The sequence below is a fragment of the Nelusetta ayraudi genome, unplaced genomic scaffold, assembly GCF_046127955.1.
Source record: "Nelusetta ayraudi isolate G7.1 ecotype Tasmania unplaced genomic scaffold, CSIRO-AGI_Nayr_v1 ptg000050l, whole genome shotgun sequence".
NCBI lineage: Eukaryota > Metazoa > Chordata > Actinopteri > Tetraodontiformes > Monacanthidae > Nelusetta > Nelusetta ayraudi.
Genome location: NW_027466100.1, coordinates 1,533,870 through 1,555,949, shown reverse-complemented (window position 1 = coordinate 1,555,949; position 22,080 = coordinate 1,533,870). Strand labels below are relative to the sequence as shown.

General features: G+C 41.6%; 3 protein-coding genes and 1 pseudogene across 7 annotated transcripts; 3 read left to right on the top strand and 1 right to left on the bottom strand.

The window, feature by feature from the left end:
- Positions 1–2,942: 2,942 nt before the first annotated feature.
- On the bottom strand, positions 2,943–6,012 carry hdhd3 (haloacid dehalogenase-like hydrolase domain containing 3). 2 transcript variants are annotated; one of them, XM_076036895.1, is made up of 3 exons: positions 5,743–6,012; positions 4,353–4,411; positions 2,943–3,513 (listed from the first exon to the last, which is right to left on the bottom strand). In XM_076036895.1, the coding sequence occupies exons 2-3, from the start codon at positions 4,404–4,406 to the stop codon at positions 3,118–3,120; spliced, it is 450 nt and encodes a 149-aa protein (XP_075893010.1). In that variant the 5' UTR covers positions 4,407–4,411; positions 5,743–6,012; the 3' UTR covers positions 2,943–3,117. The 2 variants fall into 2 exon arrangements, with proteins under 2 accessions (XP_075893010.1, XP_075893009.1); XM_076036894.1 differs by having other exon boundaries at positions 4,077–4,411; positions 5,743–6,007.
- An 857-nt stretch (positions 6,013–6,869) lies between these two features.
- LOC142895675 (uncharacterized) lies at positions 6,870–13,752 on the top strand. Of its 4 annotated transcripts, XM_076036891.1 has the most exons (5): positions 6,870–7,115; positions 7,792–8,487; positions 9,158–9,219; positions 12,389–12,407; positions 13,674–13,752. In XM_076036891.1, the coding sequence occupies exons 1-3, from the start codon at positions 6,893–6,895 to the stop codon at positions 9,214–9,216; spliced, it is 978 nt and encodes a 325-aa protein (XP_075893006.1). In that variant the 5' UTR covers positions 6,870–6,892; the 3' UTR covers positions 9,217–9,219; positions 12,389–12,407; positions 13,674–13,752. The 4 variants fall into 4 exon arrangements, 3 of the variants coding, with proteins under 3 accessions (XP_075893006.1, XP_075893005.1, XP_075893004.1); XM_076036890.1 differs by lacking the exon at positions 13,674–13,752 and having other exon boundaries at positions 12,389–12,818; XR_012928236.1 differs by lacking the exon at positions 13,674–13,752 and having other exon boundaries at positions 7,792–9,219; positions 12,389–12,818.
- Positions 9,562–12,818, top strand: LOC142895677 (uncharacterized). Its single transcript, XM_076036893.1, has 2 exons — positions 9,562–10,176; positions 10,963–12,818. The coding sequence occupies exons 1-2, from the start codon at positions 9,981–9,983 to the stop codon at positions 12,270–12,272; spliced, it is 1,506 nt and encodes a 501-aa protein (XP_075893008.1). The 5' UTR covers positions 9,562–9,980; the 3' UTR covers positions 12,273–12,818.
- Positions 13,182–17,452, top strand: LOC142895674 (uncharacterized; annotated as a pseudogene).
- The last annotated feature ends 4,628 nt before the right edge of the window (positions 17,453–22,080 follow it).

The window sequence follows — 22,080 nt, the reverse complement described above, 5'->3', positions numbered from 1 at the left end:
TCCATTCCTTTGCTTATTAATCACATCTCCGATTTATCCTTTGACCTTTTTCTTTCACTAGTGGTTCTTGTCCTACTTTTCTTTTTAAATACCCTGATTTGCTGACACTCGGTCCCTCTTTTTTTTTCCTCCTTTCTGACTGAATATTGTAGTCGTGCAGGACTGCCAACACGAAACCCCAGGCAAAATTAAACAAAGACACCAAGTCTTGAGTGCTTTTATAGCTGAAGGAAATGTTACAGCTCTCCGCTGACGCCATTTCTTTTTTTTTCATTTACCGTGTTTATGACTTGACAGATTGTATGGCCGTTCATAAAGCATGCGATCGATGTGGAAGAATGTGTCCTACACATCCCGGTTTGCTCCTTTAAACTTTCATTGTCTGCCAATGGGGTTGACAACCCCCTCCACACGCCCCCGCTCCTCACCGCCCTTTGACGCGCAGCATCTTCAGCCGTTCCTTGAAGAGCTCTGTTGTGTTTTGCAATCCCATTATGTCCACAATTGGATTCCTCTGGAGCCCTTTAGAGCCGTCTGGCTGAGCTACTAAACCAGCTTTGAACTAAGCAGCTCTCCTGGCCACGTCCCTGAAGACATACAATACCCTTTAACAAACAAAGGCGCATTGCGGAGGAAACGCAGAAAAGTAGAGAGAACCGCGCAAAGGATGAGGGAAATCGAGATGTGACGTCCACATTTTGTCTCAATGTGCTCTCAACATCCGGAAATTGTGTTGAACCCTTTAAATCTGTACTGGACAAGTGTAAATCCCGATTCCCCATCCGAGAGTGATTGCTCTGGAACTCAATCCTGGCCTCTCGTTCCCCTCCACTTCCTTTTCAGGTCCTTTTGATCCGCACTCCCCCGTATATCTGCCTCCGACCAGATGGTTTAAAATAAGAGTATTTCCAAAGGTATTAGGGTTAAGCAACCCTGCCTTGTTCTCCTCTCTGCTAAGCACCAAAACAAATCATTAGGAACAATGAAAGCTCAGGGCTCTTCTTTCAATGATCAGGTCACCCAAATCGCACGAGTGATGTGGATGACATCATTTTACACAGCTCCTAATCCTAAATGTGGATCAAGTTGTCACAGAATGTGGATGAGTGTTTGTGCGGCGGTTCTTGCATGCAGGCTAAATTTGATGTGATAATATTTAAAATGAACTCAAATATTATCAAAAAATAAATAAGTAAATAAAAAAATAAAAAAAAATAAATAAATAATAAAAAAAAAAAAAAAAAAAAAATATATATATATATATATATATATATATATATATATATGTATATATATATATATATATATATATATATATATATATATACATAAATAAACACCAATTTTAATTTATTTATATACTTTATTTTTTTATTTGAAGAGGACAATGCACATTAATTTGAATTCCTGTCACTGTGCCGGTGTTAGCCAGAGGCTCCTTTTCAACCGCAGTCCTCTGGCCTGATGTTAAGAACCATTAAAAACACACCAAAAGGACACAAGGGTCATAGTGTATAAAAACAGGGACCCAGGAGACATAAAATTAGAGTGTAAACGGCAGACAATGACACTAAATAGGACAGTCAATAAAGCACTACCGAATCAAATACAACAGGAAGACAGTAATACAAAACAAAGACCATTTTGTATGCTGAAGTTAATACATTTACAATTGGGAAAGGTGTAGCTGTCAGGGATGGATAATTGATAAAGGGGTGCAGCAATGCAAAGACCAGAGCAGCGTTTCTTGGAGTTGTGCTAAGATGAACTGAGAAACACAACGAAACCGAAGACGTACAGTGTAATAAAGTGCTACAGTGCTCATGGGAAGTATTGCAGTGCTCATGGAAGATGTTGAGGTTTAGGATTAGCTGTCAGAGTTGAGTGAAATGGGATGGAGGTGCACCAATGCAAAGACCAGATCACAATTTCTTGCAATAATTTGACATTAGTACGTTTGGTATCGTTGCCTTTGCTTACTGTGGGGCCAAAGACCCCCTTCAGAGGGGCGAATGTGCAAATATTTCCAGACATGACTTTTAACCATCCCATATTTTTGTGTTAGATCCTGAAACTGCCCTTTCCACAATACAGGTCTTAAAGAAAAAATAAATAAATGCCTTTATCCACCAATTTCTTACACAGGAGGGGATATTTATCAGTATAAACCTTCATATTAAGGCTAACACTTGATGAACTTGAACATTAATTTTAGTAATAAAGACAAGCTTTAATATATTCTATATTCTATTCTATATATCTCTATCTAGATATGTTCCTCTCAAAGTGTAATATTCCCAACCTTTGTTGATTTGCAATTGATTGCATTTATCTAATTGATTAGAATATGGAGGATAACTTACCTATTTCTTCTCTCATCAAAGAGAAAATTGCAGATGTTTGATTGATGTTTGAAAAGATTTTTGTAATTCTGATTGGACATACACAAATTGCCCATTCATTTTTTCATTAATGAGAAAAAACTTGCCTTGCACATTTGTCATCTTGCTAAAACGTCCCAAATGCAACAGTGCATATGCTGAAGGGATTATATAGGGGAAACTGAACTTGAGGACTTCAAACTCCTTCTTGATGTAATATACCCCGAACACATGGGATGTAGAAAAAACATTTTACCATCACTGTGTTGCTATGAGAAGTCTAACCACAATAGGGAGAATGATTACTTTATCATTGTTGGGGAAGCACCCAGCAACATCTTGTGCTAGGTGAACAAGCCAGAGAGGGTCAACAACGCCGAGGTCAGAACATTAGTGTCAAGCTGACTGAAGGGGAGGGGAAGGTGTGGAAGTCCTTCCAGTAGAGTACCAGAGATGGTTATGTTGCACAAAACAACTTGCTTATAGACTAAACGGGGAAAAAAAAATCTATTCAACTTGATTTGCAGACAAAGAAGTGAAGGATGTTTTCTTAAGCACTGCTTCTGGTTTCAAACAAATGTTTATTGACCCCAGTTGTATTTACTTTAAATTAAAAACTGTACAATTATAGCAAACAATAATGTGAATGACTCTGGGTAATTCTCAAACACAATTTCTCATTTATGACCCAGGCTGACGAAGCAGCACTACTCTTGGACTCTTGGACCGCGTCTCCTCAGAACACGTGCTGTTGAAGCCGTGACGGCAGCTCTTCCAGGGAATGGAGCCGATACTCAGGGGGAACATCCAGTTGTCTCTGCTTGACGTGTCTCTCCAACAGAAACCCGTGGATCCCCACAGACCGAGAGGCCACATAATCGTTCACATAGTGGTCCCCAATGTGAGCCACGCTGGAAGCAGGCACGCCGCATTTCTGCAGCGCTTGCTCAAAGACGACTGGGTCTGGCTTGGCTGCGCCTGCCTCCTCGGACGTTATCAAAAAGCTGAAGTGCGAGAGCAGGCCGCACGCGCGTAAAATCTCCCTGAGGCGGCTGTCGAAGTTGGACACCACGCCGAGTTTCAGTCCCAGAGCAGAGCAGCCTTCCAGAGCCTTCTGTGAATCTGGAAATACCTGAAGACACAGGACAATAGACACAGGAGACGGCAACAATATGCAGCTTGTTTATAAAGGTTCCACACAGCAAGTTTACCAATGCTGAGATCTCTGTTTCTCATTGTTGAATCTAGTGGAGCAATACAGCACAATTTATTAAATAAAAATGATATCCAGAAAACAGCAAATTTAGCTCCCTGTTTACAGCCTCCAGAAAAAAAACATTTTCAGCTTCTTGCTTGAACGGATGCTTTGTTCTGTTGTGCCACACGTTTCATTTTAATATGGAGATCAACCAGGTGACCAAGAGGAACTTTCAAAGGGCGGAATAAAATGCCATGCATCAATACCCTTTGTGATGTCACAAAGAGCTCATTTCCAGAGGTGGTTTTCAGTAGAAACAGAAGAAGTTGTGAATGGACTTTTCTTGTTTCTGGAAAGTTTGATGACAGGCTACACATACACTATTATTTTTAGAATCATTTTACACTTTATCTATGTTTCACATGGGTTGGAATGTAGCAGCCAAGTACAGTGTGCTTTACATATTCTATTGGTGTGCATGTCTGATTTGAATTTACCTCCCAATTCTCTGCGTTGCAGAAGTTATGGTAGAGGTTACGAGCCATTGTATCAAGCAGGGCAGGCTCGTGCACTCTGCACCGGGAGAAAGTATCCTTCACCAGGCCAGTCCACCAGGATTGTCCATCCAGGCCCTGACTGATGCCATAGTTGGGATATGTGCTGGAATAATGTCGATATGCCTGGCGGAAAGCAGCCTCAACATCTGCTGGACTGAGCTTCAAGCCTTTTTGTTCGGCCTCCTTGCAGTACTGCTCTCCCACAGAGGCTCGCACCTTTATCAGGGTGTCCTTCACGTCCCATAACACCCAGCGCAAAGGAGCCCGCATTTGCCCTGAAGAGAAGAGCCAAAAGGAATGGAGACGATTAAGATCAAGTGGAAAAACACTTAGTAGCATAAAAATGTCAGAACAGTATGTTTGCAGAATCCGGAATCTCTTCTTCTGCACATGAAAAATGGATATTCAAATGTACTTTAATTCGACACAGCATTTTGAGATCTCTTTCCCATCCTCACTCATGCTGAACCCAAAAAACAAATCCTCTATAGATCACAAGCCACTGTGTATACATCCTCCAGCAGAAACAGTTCTCTTAGATTTGTGGTCCGGCTCAAGCTGAAGCAGTGTTGAACCTTCTTGGGTCGGAAAGAGACAACAACATGGTGGTGGTGAGGCGGTGTCACAGGGAGGAACACCTAACCGAGTGACGATGCTGCCAACCCGGGGCGAAGGATCAGCGCCATTTGTGACAACACAAAGACCTGAGTTCCAAGGACGGACGTCTATGCCAGGGTTGCAAATTTTGTGCACTGGTCTGAATGAGAACGCTGCTCATTATATATGTGCTCACTAATCCGTGAGCAAATACCATACCTTGGCTCATTTTATTGTAAAACAAACAAAGAAAAAACACAAGCTATGGGTATCACGTGGTGTGAGAGGGTGAGTCAGACGTTTGGGTTCTGCTCTTTGGGGAACGCGCTCAAGTGGCGAATGTATTTGAAGAATAAACTGTCAGTCACACTCAAAAATCTTAACTGACTATAGATTTTGGTCAGAACTGAAAATGCCATGGGGCAGTTTTGCTGAGTGAGCTCAGCTGATGTAGGGAGACTTACTTTTTTTTGTTGTTTGTTTTGTTTTGTTTTGTTTTAGATACATCTACCTTTCTTGTTGCATTTTAGACCAGGTCATATATGATTCTGATTGAGTGTAAATTCGGCTACCCTATTCAAAAGCCCAGTTAAAAGACCACCACTTTCGATCACTTCCTGTCATAGCAACACTATAGACTCCAGCAGCGAGTTGATCCAATCAGAGCAAACTACCCACTGCCGTGTAAGTAGACAGGTAGTGCGGCTGTTGCAGCGGCCGTATTACATTTTAAAAGAGTAGGTGCACGGGAAACCTCAACCTCAACGCCTCTGCGCTCAAGATACATTAGCATCATAACGCTGATACTAGCTGACGGCCCTAGAATTGACTCTCGAACTGGTTAATTGTGAAGGCAAATATTACTTTCGTTCTTACCATGAATTTGCATAAAATTAAACACACGTCGTGTCTTATTCTCCGAAGCCAACTCTTGAACGTATGTGGTTGGAGATGTTTTTGCGATAATGGCGGCGAGATGACATTGTTGCCGCTGTTGATACTTTCTCACCTGCTTGCGTATGTGCTGGACGACAACTTTATTTGTAGGGCTGCAAGAATGCCGTTGTCCGTAGCTCACTCTCACTGGTTGTTTATCTTTGTTTCCTTGGTCAAATTGGGGGATACGGCGCGGGATGGTCAAAGGGAGGCCAATCGTTTTCTAAAAGTCTTCTATTACCCCGTCCTTCACCATCCTATCACATGTATAGGCTATTATTAGTCCTTGCGGCAACCACGGGTCGCAAACCGATTTGAGTACCTACCCTGTGTGAGACGCGCATGCGCAGTAGGTGCGAAAGTAGACGTGAAATGCGCATGCGTGGACGTTGTCGTAAAGCCTCAGACGGAACCCACCGGAGTTCTAGGAAAACCCCGCACCCGCTGCTCCTGTAATGTTTGATTGTGGATAATCAATTTAACCAAAAGCAGGAGGATGCAATGCAAGCTTGCAGACAATAAATAATAAAGATGATAAAGAAAGTCCATCAATTTACTACAGAATTGCCCCTTTCTTTGCAGTAAATCGGATCAATGAACAGTCCATTGAAGCGGAAACATATGTAGGCAAATGCCATTAATTATAGCTTATATTAGCTTCCTGAGATTAACTTCGTGATAAAAAAAAATACAAAAATCAACGGAACGTTCAGAATGGAGCGTCACCTGCCCCTCGGAGCGGCGGGGGCGGGGTTTTCCTAGAACTGTTTGAATCGGTTGACACCTACAGAAGAGGGCTATGGGTCTTAATGCTAATAATATGTACACAATTATGACAAAATGTATTATAATAATGCTATTAATAACAAATCTAGTTTATTGTTTAGGCTGAGTTTACACACATAGATCATTCACAACCATGCTAGGGGGAACTGTGATTTCTGTAAGTTACAGGAAACAGTTGACCATTTATTCTTGCATCGGCCAAAATACCAGCAACCCGGGCAAACAGTCAGAACAGCACTCCAGGGGAAATAGGTCACTTTGAGTATGGGTGACTTATTTCGAAAGAGTTTTATGGGTAAAGAGCTATATTTAGGTATTTGCATGGCAAAGGGTTTCGAACTCCATGTAGATTTGTCCAGGTCAACAATCCAATCCACAAGGTGGCGGTAATGCACTCAACAGTTGTTTGGCAACCGAAGGAGAAGAAGAGAAAGACCATGAAGAAGAAAAACGAGGACGCCGAGATGGGGAATAGAACAAAATTTAAGTCCTGGAAAACAATGATGCCATGGTCTAAGGTTTTTGGAAATTTTATTCGAAATACAGTCGCAACGGCAGCCGATGGAACATTTGGAGTTTTTCAGGGAGTCGTCGACGAAGATGAAATAGGGCGTTTGTATCAAGTGTCCTGGAATCCCAAAGTAAAGTTGCACAAATTAAGTAAGTCACGGCTGTGTTTTCATAGTGTTCGTTTGATCCAAAAAGTATGGAGGAGCTTTGTTTTGAAATGCTACATCATAATTTTCTTAAATTCAGTGAGGCCCTTCCTGGGGTGATGTACTACCACCCTGAAGTGGAAGGATGGACTCAGTGATTACTGTAATAGCTGGTGTAAACAGAGCAAGTGGAAATCGAGTGCCTGCTGACTCGACAGCTTTTGTCACTGCGGTCACACCAGCTGCGCTTCTGGTAGAGTTTGCATTAATATTTGAATTTGCCCATGAAAGAAATTTTCGTACTGTATGCTGGATATAACTTCATCATCAGATTATCCCAAAATGGTACAGTGAAAGAACTTAAACGTATTGATTTAACAGTTTACGAGGTGTTCCTGAAACAACAATGAATTTTCCAAAAATATGAGTACAGAGAAAAGTGATTCCATGTAGTTTCCTCATTGTGCTCAGTGATTACTGTAATAGCTGGTGTAAACAGAACAAGTGGAAATCGAGTGCCTGCTGGCTCGACCACTTTTGTCTAACTGTTGTTTAGCTTGACCGCAGTAGATGATGGCCCAAATGAAAACAATGTGCATCACGGTGTGCAGATTATTGTTAGAAATATTGGAAGAGGGTCGTCAGCATAACGTGATCTTTGGTGTTTTGTGTCCCTCCAGAGCTCTTACAGCAGCGTGTCTGCAAGAAAGAATTGCTTGTGGATGACCAACCATCGGTGAACCAAGACAGGAAGTTCAGTGTGAAGCAAGAGGATTGTAAACATGCACAGATTAAAGAAGAACCGAAAGAACTGCCTACCAGTGAGGTGAGACTGAAGCAGGAGCCTGGTGACCCTGAGTGGACTTCTGTCAAAGAGGAAAGTCACAAGACTGAAGATCAAATTGTGGGCTGGCATCCTGAGGAACCTTCAGAGGAGTCTGGAGTTAACGTTCCAGTTATTGCCTCTGTGGTGTCATTATCCAACTGTCAACTGCAGAAACATCCTGTCAACTGTGATGATTCCCAGAGTCAAGATCAGAAAGGAGGTAAAGAAGAAGACTCAGCAAGTAAAGATAAGAAAAGGAGACACCATAAAGGGCAAAGTAACATTGTTGGAAACACCACCTCATCCTCTTCCACATGTGACAAATGTGGCAAAGATTTTGGAGACGAGTCAAGTTTGCTTACGCACCTTCTGAGCCACATTGACAAAAATCAGGTTGTCTGCAAAACATGTAGGAGAGAGTTTCCAAGACACAACTCCCTGTTACGTCATATAAAGACTCACACAGTAGAGAGGCCACAGCTTTGTCACACCTGTGGGAAAACTTTTTTGTTCAGGTCTGTGCTGACAAGACACGTGAGACAACACACAGGTGAGAGGCCACATGTCTGCAGCACATGCGGTAGGGGTTTTAGTTTGAAGTTGTATTTAACGAGACATCAGACAGTACACACAGGTGAGAGGCCACACGTTTGTAAAACATGCGGTAAAGATTTTGTACGCAGGTGTAAGTTAAGTGCTCATTTGACATTACACACAAATGAGAAGCCACATGTCTGCAACACATGCGGTAAGAGTTTTGGAGAGAAGCGGTGTTTAATAAGACATCAGGCAACACACACAAGTGAGAGGCCATATGTGTGCAGCACATGCGGTAAGGATTTTGCAGTAAAGTCATACTTAATAAGTCATCAGGCTACACACACAGGCGACAGGCCATATGTGTGCAACACATGCGGTATGGGTTTTGCACGAAAGTCATATGTAAAAATACATAAGGCATCACACTCAAGTAAGAGGCCGTATGTGTGCAGAACTTGTGATCAGGGTTTTGCACTAAAGTCATACTTAATAAGTCATCAGGCTACACACACAGGCGAGAAGCTATATGTGTGCAAAACATGCGATCAGGGTTTTGTACGAAAGACAACCTTAATAAGACATGAGGCAACGCACACAAACGAGAGGCCATATGTGTGCAACACATGCGGTAAGGGTTTTGCACTAAAGTCATACTTAAAACAACATAATGCAACACACAGGTGAGAGGCCACCTTCCTGCAAAACATGCGGAACGGGATTTGCCGTGAAGTTGCTCTAAAAAAGACCCAAGGCAACACAAAGGTGAGAGGCCATATTTGTGCCAGATATGTGAAAAAAACATTTTTGTCGTAAGAACATCTTAAGATGATAAGTTAAGACAGTGACTCACACTTTGTCTTCTTCACTCACTTAGCGTGACGTTGTTGTAAAGCCTCAATGACACCTGTTGGTTTGGTTGAAATTAAGGAATTGTTTGAATCAGCTGTCACATAAATTGAGCTATTGAAAGAGTGGAATTTTTTTTTCTTCTTTTTGTCTATTTTCATGCATTTTCTTGGCACAGCTGAAGATTGGTAAAGGTTCAATAACAGGTTTTGGACATCTTCTGTAGGTCTTAATGCTATGTATACAATTATGACAATCTGTATTATTATATTGTTATTAATTACCAATCCAGCTCATAACGTAAAACGAATTTACACACACATCATTCACAACCATGGTAGGGGGAACTGCAATTAATGTCGGTTACAAGAAACAGTTGACCATTTATTCTTGCGTCGGTTAAAATACCGGCAACCCGGACAATCAGTCAGAACGGCACTCCAGAGGAATCAGGTCACTTTGAGTATGGGTGACTTATTTCGAAAGAGTCCAGAAAATGACGGATATAGGGCGATATTTAGGTTTTTGCATGGCACGGGGACCACGATCCAGTCCACAAGATGGCGGTAATGCGCTCAACAGTTGTTTTGGCAACCGACATTAAAACCGAAGGAGAAGAAGAAAAAGACCACGAAGAAGAAAAAGGAGAACCAGGAGATGGAGAAGATAACAAAACTTAAGTCCTGGAAAACAACGACGCCATTGTCTAAGGTTTTTGGAAATTTTATTCGAAATACAGTCGCAACGGCAGCCGATGGAACATTTGGAGTTTTTCAGGAAGTCGTCGACCGAGATCAACTAGGGCGTTTGTATCAAGTGTCCTGGAATCCTAAAGTAAAGTTGCACCGGTTAGGTAAGTCACTTTTCCCCATAGTGTTCGTTTCCTCAAAAAAGAGCTTTACGTATATATTTTAAGGAGCTTTATTTTGAAATGCTACATCAGAATGTTCTGAAATTCAGTGAGGGGCTTCTTTGGGTGGTTTACTACGAGGCAGACATGAAAGAATGGACTGACAACAATGAATTTTCCCAACAACAACAACAACAAAAATCAATCTAAAACCAAGTGAAGAACCAAAGTGATTCCATGTAGTTTCCTCATTGTGCTCAGTGATTACTGTAATAGTTGGTGTAAACAGAACAAGTGGAAATCGAGTGCCTGCTGGCTCGACCACTTTTGTCTAACTGTTGTTTAGCTTGACCGCAGTAGATGATGGCCCAAATGAAAACAATGTGACAGAACCGTCGCCATTCAGAAATGAGATCGCTGCAGGTATTAATTTGAGATTGCGATTTTTTTTTTTTTTTTTTTAATAATAATTACTCTTGCAGCCCAACTTGTATCTGACTTTTGTCCAGTGTCCTTTAAACGTAACTTTCTGAGACGCAAATAGAAAACACATTTCTATAGAAAATGCAAAAAGAATGCACAGTGACGTGGATCTGGAACTTTAATCTGATAACTGGTTTGGAAATAATACTTACGATTATTTCTGACTGAGAAAAGTGGTGCAATGAGAATAAGGTAGGAAGAAAGTGATGTGTGATTCAGCAGCATCGCAGTGTGCAGATTATTGTTAGAAATATTGGAAGAGGGTCATCAGCATAATGTGATCTTTGATGTTTTGTGTCCCTCCAGAGCTCTTACAGCAGCGTGTCTGTAAGAAAGAATTGCTTGTGGACCAACCATCGGTGAACCAAGACAGGAAGTTCAGTGTGAAGCAAGAGGATTGTAAACATGCACAGATTAAAGAAGAACCGAAAGAACTGCCTACCAGTGAGGTGAGACTGAAGCAGGAGCCTGGTGACCCTGAGTGGACTTCTGTCAAAGAGGAAAGTCACAAGACTGAAGATCAAATTGTGGGCTGGCATCCTGAGGAACCTTCAGAGGAGTCAGGAGTTAACGTTCCAGTTATTGCCTCTGTGGTGTCATTATCCAACTGTCAACTGCAGAAACATCCTGTCAACTGTGATGATTCCCAGAGTCAAGATCAGAAAGGAGGTGAAGAAGAAGACTCAGCAAGTAAAGATAAGAAAAGGAGACACCATAAAGGGCAAAGTAACATTGTTGGAAACACCACCTCATCCTCTTCCACATGTGACAAATGTGGCAAAGATTTTGGAGACGAGTCAAGTTTGCTTACGCACCTTCTGAGCCACATTGACAAAAATCAGGTTGTCTGCAAAACATGTAGGAGAGAGTTTCCAAGACACAACTCCCTGTTACGTCATATAAAGACTCACACAGTAGAGAGGCCACAGCTTTGTCACACCTGTGGGAAAACTTTTTTGTTCAGGAATGAGCTTATACTTCACATGAGCCAACACACAGGTGAGAGGCCACATGTCTGCAACACCTGCGGTAAAGGTTTTGTACGCAGGTACAGGTTGAGAGCTCATCTGACAACACACACAGGTGAGAGGCCACATGTCTGCAGCACATGCGGTAAGAGTTTTGCAGTGAGGCGGTATTTAATAAGACATCAGACACTACACAAAGATGAGAGGCCACATGTGTGCAAAACATGTGGTAAGGATTTTGCACAAAAGTCACACTTGTTAAGTCATCAGGCTACACACACCGGTGAGAGGCCATATGTGTGCAAAACATGCGGTAAGGATTTTGCACTAGAGTCATACTTAAGAAAACATCAGGCAGCACACTCAAGTGAGAAGCCATATGTGTGCAAAACATGCGGTAGGGGTTTTGCACTAAAGACATACTTAGTAAAACATAAGGTGACACACACGATCGAGAGGCCACATGTGTGCAACACATGCGGCAAGGGTTTTGCACGAAAGTCATACTTAAGAACACATAAGGCTACACACACAGGTGAGAGGCCATATGTGTGCAACACATGCGGAAAGAGTTTTGCATTAAAGTCATACTTAAGAATACATGAGGCAGCACACTCAAGTGAGAAGCCATATGTGTGCAAAACGTGATCAGGGTTTTGCACTAAGAGATACTTAAGAAGACGTGAGGCAATACACACAAGTGAGAGGCCCACCTGTCTGCCAAATCATGCAGGAAGGGTTTTTCAGTGAAGTTGCTCTAAAAAGACCCAAGGCAACACACGGGTGAGAGGCCATTATTGTGCAAAATATGTGAGAAAAAAAACAAAAACATTTTTGGAGTATAAACATCCTAAGATGATAAGTTAAGACAGTGTCAAATTAAATCTCTAAAGTTTGCTGAAGATGCAGCAAAAGTTTGATTTTTATGTGTGTGTACAAACATATCAATAATACATATATATTATTGTGTTCAACTGAATTCTTTGACAGGCCTTGTCCACTGTTATGTTTTGTGCTAGTAGGCGTCAACTGTTTTTCTCACATGGGACGAGGGGCTAAGTCCTTGAGAGGGCTACATCTCGTTGCAAAACTCTAATCTCACATTGGGAAAGGAAGAGGCACTCCAGGGGATGGAACATACCTATGTGTATGCTCATTATATTCTCTTGTTTATTAAATTATATATAAACTCTCTGCACCCTTGTATGTGTTGAACATTTTAGCACGGTTGCTTTTTCGACCACTGCTGTTGTTTGTCTTGCAAGATAAAACCTTCAACTGCCGGCACTCAGACTTCGTCTTCTTCACTCACTGAGCTCGACGATGTTGTAAAGTCTCCATGACACCTGTTGGTTTGGTGGAAATTAAGGAACTGTTCGAATCAGTTGTCACATAAATGGACCTTTTGAAAGAGTGGAATTTTTTTCTCCTTTTGTCTAGTTTCATGCATTTTCTTAGCAAGGCTGGATATTGTTAACAGTTCATTAACAGGTTTTGGCCCTATTCTGTAGGTATTAATGCTAATAATATGTAACACAATTATGACAATATTTACTATAATATTGTTCCAATCCAGTTTAATATTGGGGATGGGATTAGTACACACACATACATCATTCACAACCATACTAGGGGGAACTGTGATTACTGTGGGTTACAAGGAACAGTCGATCATTTATTCTTGCGTCGGCCAAAGTACCAGCAACCCGGACAATCAGCCAGAACGGCACTCCAGAGGAAATGGGTCACTCTGAGTGTGGGTGACTTATTTCGAAGAGTTCAGAAAATGATGGGTGTAGGGCTATATTTAGGTTTTTGGATGGCACGGGTTCAGAATTTCATGGCTCTCAATCCAGTCCACGAGGTGGCGGTAATGCGCTCAGCAGTTGTTTTGGCAACCGCCATTAAACTGAAGGAGAAGAAGAAAAGGACCACGAAGAAGAAAAACGAGACCGAAGCGGGAAGTGGACTCAGAATAAATAAAACGTAAACTTAGGGAAACAACGATGTCGTTGTCTCAGGTTTTTGGAAATTTTATTCGAAATACAGTCGCAACGGCAGCCGATGGAACATTTGGAGTTTTTCAGGAAGTCGTCGACGAAGATGAAATAGGGCGTTTGTATCAAGTGTCCTGGAATCCCAAAGTGAAGTTGCACAAGTTAGGTAAGTCACGGCTTTGTTTTCACAGTGTTCGTTTTCTCCTAAAAGTATGGATGAGCTTTGTTTTGAAATGCTACATCGCAAAATTCTCTGAAAATCTGCGAGGCCCTTCCTGGGGTGATGTACTACCACCTTGAAGTGGAAGGATGGACTCAGTGATTACTGTAATAGTTGGTGTAAAAAGAGCAAGTTGAAGTCGATTGCCTGCTGGCTCGAACACTTTTGTCGAACTGTTGGTTAGCTTGACTGCAGCAGATGATGGCCCAAATTACAACAATGTGACAAAACCGTGGCCATTCAGAAATGAGATCACTGTAAGCATGTCTTAAGTCTTGTTCCATCGTATCTATCTGACCTGCTTTTATCATATCAGTCCTCGTGGAACCTGAGGTCTTCTGGCACTGGCCTGTTAACTGTTCCACGAGTCAAAACCAAAACATATGGCGAGGCTGCTTTCAGCCATTACGGCCCTACTCGGTGGAACAGCCTGCCAGAGAGAGTGCAGTGGAGCTTTTTATTTATTTATTTTTTCTCATTGTTACTATTCTGATTGTTGTTCTTATTATTAATATTCTTTGTTTTATTTTATTTTGTTAAGCACTGTGGGTTGCACATGTTGTGTATGAGCAGTGTTATACACACTGCTATACAAATAAAGTTTATTATTATTATTATTATTATTATTATTATTATTATTCATTTGAGATTGCGATTTAAAAACAAAAAACAAAACACCACAAGGATTTCTCGTGCAGCCCAACTTGTATCTGACGATTGTCCAGTGTCCTTTAAGCGTTGTAAAAATTCTGTCGAAAGTAATAAAAAGCAACCAAACAAACAAACAAACATGAAGCTTTAACTTCAATCTGAAAACTGGTTTGGAAGTAATGTGTAAGATTATTTGTGACTGAAAAAAGTGGTGCGATGGGAATAAGGTAGGAAGAAAGTGATGTGTAATTCAGCAGCATCGCGGTGTGCAGATTATTGTTAGAAATATTGGAAGAGGGTCGTCAGCATAACGTGATCTTTGATGTTTTGTGTCCCTCCAGAGCTCTTACAGCAGCGTGTCTGTAAGAAAGAATCGCTTGTGGATGACCAACCATCGGTGAACCAAGACAGGAAGTTCAGTGTGAAGCAAGAGTATTGTAAACATGCACAGATTAAAGAAGAACCGAAAGAACTGCCTACCAGTGAGGTGAGACTGAAGCAGGAGCCTGGTGACCCCGAGTGGACTTCTGTCAAAGAGGAAAGTCACAAGACTGAAGATCAAATTGTGGGCTGGCATCCTGAGGAACCTTCAGAGGAGTCTGGAGTTAACGTTCCAGTTATTGCCTCTGTGGTGTCATTATCCAACTGTCAACTGCAGAAACATCCTGTCAACTGTGATGATTCCCAGAGTCAAGATCAGAAAGGAGGTGAAGAAGAAGACTCAGCAAGTAAAGATAAGAAAAGGAGACGCCGTAAAGGGCAACGTAACATTGTTGGAAACACCACCTCATCCTCTTCCACATGTGACAAATGTGGCAAAGATTTTGGAGACGAGTCAAGTTTGCTTACGCACCTTTTTTTTGCAGGCTTGCCACACTTAAAGAAACATCAGACAACGCACTCAAGTGAGAGGCCACATGTCTGCAACACATGCGGTAAGGGTTTTTCAGTAAGGACAAACTTAAGACAACATCAGGCAGTACACACAGGCGAGAGGCCACATGTGTGCAACACATGTGGTAAGAGTTTTACAAACAAGAGTTATTTAACGAAACATCAGTCACTGCACTCAGATGAGAGGCCACATGTGTGCAAAACATGCGGTAAGGGTTTTGCACTAAAGTCAAACTTAAGACAACATCAGGCAGTACACACAGGCGAGAGACCACATGTGTGCAACACATGTGGTAAGAGTTTTACAAACAAGAGTTATTTAACGAAACATCAGTCACTGCACTCAGATGAGAGGCCACATGTGTGCAAAACATGCGGTAAGGGTTTTACAGTAAAGAAATACTTAATGAGACATGAGATACTGCACTCAAGTGAGAGGCCACATGTGTGCAAAACATGCGGTAAGGGTTTTACAGTAAAGAAATACTTGGTAAAACATAGGATTACACACACAGGGGAGAGGCCACATGTGTGCAACACATGTGGTAAGGGTTTTACACAAAGTTCAACCTTAAAAGTTCATCGTTATACACACACAGGTGAGAGGCCATATGTGTGCAACACATGCGGTAAGGGTTTTTCACAAAAGCAATACTTGATAAGTCATCAGGCACAACACACAGATGAGAGGCCACATGTGTGCAACACATGCGGTAAGGGTTTTGCAGTAAAGTCATACTTAATAAGTCATCAGGCTACACACACAGGCGACAGGCCATATGTGTGCAACACATGCGGTAAGGGTTTTGCAGTAAAGTCATACTTAATGAGACATGAGATACTGCACTCAAGTGAGAGGCCACATGTGTGCAAAACATGTGGTAAGGGTTTTGCAAGAAAGAAATACTTGGTAAAACATAGGATTACACACACAGGGGAGAGGCCACATGTGTGCAACACATGCGGTAAGGGTTTTTCACAAAAGCAATACTTGATAAGTCATCAGGCACAACACAGGTGAGAGGCCACATGTGTGCAACACATGCAGTAAGGGTTTTGCACTAAAGAGACACTTAGCAAAACATATATGGCTACACACGCAAGTGCAATTGAGGGACAATATGTGCAACACATGCGGTAAGGGTTTTGCACTAAACTCAATTTTATGGAAACATCGTGCTACACACAGAAGTCCAAATGAGAGGCCACATGTGTGCAACACTTGCAATAAGGGTTTTACAGGAAAGAAATACTTGGTAAAACATAGGATTACACACACAGGTGAGAGGCCATATGTGTACAACACATGCGGTAAGGGTTTTTCACAAAGTTCACACTTAAAAGTTCATAGTTTTACACACACAGGTGAGAGGCCATAAATGTGAAAAACGTGATCGGGTTTTGCAGTGAAGTTGCTCTATGAAGACACAAGGCAACACACATGTGAGAGGCCATATTTGTGCCAAATGTGTGAAGAGATTTTTGGAGTAAAAATATCTTAAGATGATAAGACAGTGACAAATGAAATGCTCCAAGTTTGCTGAAGATGCAGCAAAAGCTCTCTCTCTCTCTCTCTCTCTCTCTCTGTGTGTATTGTGTTTCAGTGAGTTCTTTGAGAGGCCTTTTAATCTGTTTTGTTCTGTGCTAGTAGGCGTTGACTGTTTTTCTCCCATGGGACGAGGTGCTAAGACCTTGAGAGGGTTACATCTTCTTGCAGGCATGTTGTCTTGTATATTCAATGATATATAAACTCTGTGCACCCTTGTATGTGTTGAACATTCTAGAATGGATGCTGTTTCAACCACTGCTTTGTCCCTCTTGCAAAATAAAACCTTCATCTGCCAGAACTCAGACTTTGTCTTCTTCACTCACTTAGCTCGACGTTGTAAAGCCTCCACGGCACCTGCTGGTTTGGTTGAAATAACTTGTAACTGCCTGAGAGACAGTTTTAACTGAGAGTGCATCACAAAGTTTATTTCATACTTTTTGATTATAATTTCATCAGTGTTTGAATCCATATCATAATTAAAAACATTAAAAAATGTAATAAATAAGAGTATAAAAACTGTTTTGATTTAAAAAATCTTTCCTCTTGTGTCAATAATTTGAGTGTTCTTTATTTCATTTTATATATTTTATTTCAAAGCTTATTTTGTTGTTGAGGTCACAGGTCGAGTCACATGGGAATGGTTCACCTGTTGCATTGTGGGTCAAAAGTGATAGAGAGCGCACATGGCAATTTTATTTTTGTGTTTTCAATATATTTGTGTGTCATTTTTGTGTTATATTGTTGGAGAGGCGCCATTTTGTCTGCATTTGGGTACTCTTGTATTGTTGGCATCCTAATGGTTGTCTCGTGCAAGTTTTTGAGAGCCGTTTACCCGAAAATAATTATTTATATTCACAGCACATTTTATTTGAAGTAAGTAGCTATCGTTTGTCTTACCAAAAAAATCTATATGCATACATATTACAAGAAGAAGAAAAGTGGGGCGCGTGCATTTACATTGGGCTGCCAAGCTGGCCACACCTCGTGCAACAAGGCTTGAGCAACAGCAAAGGACGAGGGGAAGAGAGCAAAAAGTGAGTTTCTTCTCCCGATTTCATCTCAAATAATGCTAACTGAAATATTTTTTTTCTTTTTCCCACGAATTTTAAGTTGTTCAAATAGTTTTTTCCTGTTTGTTTTATTATTATTATTTTTTTTTAACAACACGACACAGGCGATCCAAACGGGATGTTACCAAAAACCAAAAGTATACCGCTGCTGTTAGTTTCATGTACTGTACTGTGCTACGATTCTTCATTATACAGTCCTTTTATGTACGGTTTACCCCCCACATCCCCTCTGTATATGTAAGCGCCATTTTGGGCATTGCTGCATATCAGTGGCGGCCCGTCGTAGAGCCTGCTTGGCCTTCTCTGCTGGCCTAAACTTACTTAGAAAAGTACAACTTCTGGTAAATATGACAATAAAGGTATTCTCCATAGTCTGTTCTTTCTTCACACCAGATAACATCCGCTTGGTTGCGCTGCTTCCATTGTTGTATTTTACTGTAGAGTTCTCATACAATCAGATTTCAGCTAGCTTGAGTTGTCAGGTGCTACGAAACCTGCCTTCGGCCCAGCAGAATGGACATCACAGGCTCTCGTGCCCTGCGTGAGAACGGACCACAGTCACTTGCGATAAGCCAATCAGATCTCGAAGTTACCAAGGGGTGATTAATCTATCTTTTTTTATTTTTATTTTTTTTTTTAATTTTTGGTACGTTTGTAGAATGTTCATGTTCAGAAGAAGCGTTTTTGCTGTGAAGTACTTGGTGCGGACCAGCCACACCCAGACTCCACCTCCAGCGGCCCACAGGTAAGTTGAGTTTGAGACCCCTGATCTGAGGTGAGGTTTAAATAGTAAATGAACTGCACTTATATAACGCTTTCCAGCACCTCCACGGTACCCCCAAGCGCTTTACAGTGGCCTCCCATTCACCCACACACTCATAACCCAATATTCCACGGCACATAGAATAGAATGGATACGAACAGATAGAGGGGCCGACAGGGTAGTGGATGAACCATCACACCATGTTACGACTGCAGGACTAAATCACAACCATAGCAACATGACTACCATGTGGCTACGTCAATGTACTGTATGTCCACCTCTGTCTCTTTGCTTGTCTGTGCGTGATAGCAGCTCTTAAATTTCGATTTGGGCTTTTTGTGTTTTTGTTTTTGTTTTTTGTTTTTTCTAATGACAGTGAGCTGAAGAAAGCTGCGAAGAAGGCTGCAGAGAAAGAAGCCCGGTTCAAAGAGCGGCAGCAGGAGCAGAAAGATTCCAAGGACACGGCGGCACAGAGTACCTGTGGAGATGAGAAGACGCTTGACTCAAAGGTAAGATTTAGATTTATTTTTTGTCTTGAATGTAACTTTATTTTCGACAGAAACGTTCATAACCGTGATCTACGTAGCTGCGAGAAATCCCATTGCGCAACCCATTCACCATACACAAAGTGGCTGAGGCACCTCTCGCTTATGAGGAGTGAGCTCTTGATCACTCTCAACTTTAAGCAGTCCTGTTCAGAGTTTTACTGCAATGTTCTGAATGAGAAACAGCGACTCAGTCTTACAAGAAGTGAGAAGAAATACACCTGGGAAAGGACGTGTAGAAAGAGGGGACGAAGAGGACGCAAGCAGCATCACTATCCTGAGTTGTGCCTATTTTTTTTCAAATTCGTATTGATATCAATCAATATTGATATATTGTTGCGGAAAATATGTTCAATTAAAATATTATTATATTATAAGATTATTATTATTAATTATTATATATAAATATATTTTTTATTTATTTCTAATTCAATTACACATATTTATTCACATGGACAACATGGGCCCAACAGGCTGTAATGGCCCAGCAGCAGGTTCTAACAATGGCCAGCCGCAGCCTCTAATGGCCCAGCAACAGGCTCCAACATGGCCCAAGAGGCTCCAACGCAGTGACGTGCAGTGAGGTATGAGGTTGGGGAGGCACTGACTCAAAAGTCAGATTTACAAACATACAGTATGATGCTAATAGAATAGCTTCATTCTGGGTACTATCCCATTTTTGATTAAATTGAAAAACATTTTAAACACACCGCTGTATAATGCAGCACAGTGTATCTTACCTTTACTTGTAAATGAAATCCATTCGCCTTTCCTTCTGGATGAAGATCTCTATGACTTTGTTGTAGAAGTGCTCTTTGTTTTTTTCTTTGAGCTTTAAAAGTCTCTCTGTCAATTGAGATTTTTATAGCACAGCCACAAAGCCAATCTTTTCGAGGACACCAGTCCGTTTGAAAAGAACGAGTTATATTCATTCCAGGCACCCCCGTCGTTTGAAGCAGTGCCTTTATTAAACGATTCAATGACGCACCATTGAACAGCGTGAAAACTAGAACACAAAATTAAAGGTTTCAATGAGTACTTTGTAAAACAAAAACAAAAACAAAAACATCAAAAAATCATAATTAACATACATTAACAGTGATAAATAGCTACTTTTAATCAAAAATAAAACAAGTTTAAAATTCATCAATGAAAATAAACATTATTAAAACTCATATCATAAAATTAAAATAGGTACAAAAACAAGAAGGATAGTTTTGTTTTATTTATTATTTTATCATTGTGACTATTATTATTATTATTATAATGATGATAATAAGACAGACGAAGGTGGAGGGAGGCCAAAAGAATCAACAACCAGGCACTTCACCCCTGTTAAGCAGCTGGGAGCGTTGCTTGGCTTCACGGGCTTCATGAGGAGAAACAGCACCACTTCCTGTCAATAGACAACAAAAGGTGCAGGTGGTGAAGAAGGAAACTTCTTCCCAGAAGAATTTTGCTTTACGTCTACAATGTGCCTGCATATAGATTTGTTTCATAAATCATCTTCACAAAAAGGCATTGGTTGAACTTGTCCATCTAAAAAAAAAATTCATTTTGTTATACAACTGTGGATGCTCCATGCTAACAATACTCAACTACTTTACCTTGATGTCGTTTGAGTCAGTCAGCCACACGATGAGGCGGTCGATGCCCAAGCAGCCGCCAGCAGTGGATGGGGTCCCGTTCTCCAATGCTCTGCAGAGGGCCTCATCCATTGGCGTGCCTTCATGGTCACCTTCAAGAGCGCCCTCTGTCTGAAGGGCTCGTTCAGTACAGTGTGGACGTTGCTGATTTTTGTCTTCATCACAAAGAGGTCACAACGCTCAGCCAGAGCTTCCATGATCATGGTTTCATCGTCACCCTTCGCTTTGGCCTGAGCAAAGAAAAGGAAGAAAAGAGCATCAAGATATGATCAGCAGGCATGCATGCTTCACCACTAGAAGGAAGCAGTGGGATGTGGTGGCTCATCCAAACAGGCAGTCCAGGACAGTACACAAACCTTGGCTTGCTGCTCAAAGAGCGCCCTCTGTCTGAAGGGGTCGTTCAGCACAGTGTGGACGTTGCTGATTTTTGTCTTCATGACAAAGAGGTCACAACGCTCAGCCAGACCTTCCATGATCATGGTTTCATGGTCACCCTGAGCTTTGGCCTGAGCAAAGAAGAAAAGGGCATCAAGACATGATCAGCATGCATACACGCTTGCCAAGCGCCAAACACTTAAATGGAGTAGAGTAGAGGGAGCGCGAGTGAGAGACAGCGAAGAAGAACCGACAGCGCAGAGCAAAGGTTTAAGACTATAAGATTACTGCTGGTCAAGGGTGCACACGGTATTGTTATGCCCCGGCCTAGGGGGAACCAGGACACAACATAAAGGCTCCCCCCCTTCTCCCAGCTCTCAAATTAGACAAGGTGTTTCGTCCACAGGATGGTTTTTATTAAACATCACCATCATTGCATTGGCGTCAGGGAGGGCATGGCCAAAACAACAAACAAAATGGCTCTGTTATGGATCTTACCTATGAAGAAAACAATAATCAAATAAATGACAGTCAAACTAACCTCCTTAACTAAAACACAGGAGAAAAAGGTCACAACAAAAATGGCTTCCCTCCCCTACGGGCTAAATGGACTTAAAAGGAACTGAGGTAGATTACAAAACAGAGTTGATGGCTGAACACAGAATGCTGCTGCTGCTGCTGCTGCGGCACATGGCCTCTGGTTGAGAGAACAAAGAGAACGAGGTGTTGAAGTCCTCCTCCTTAAA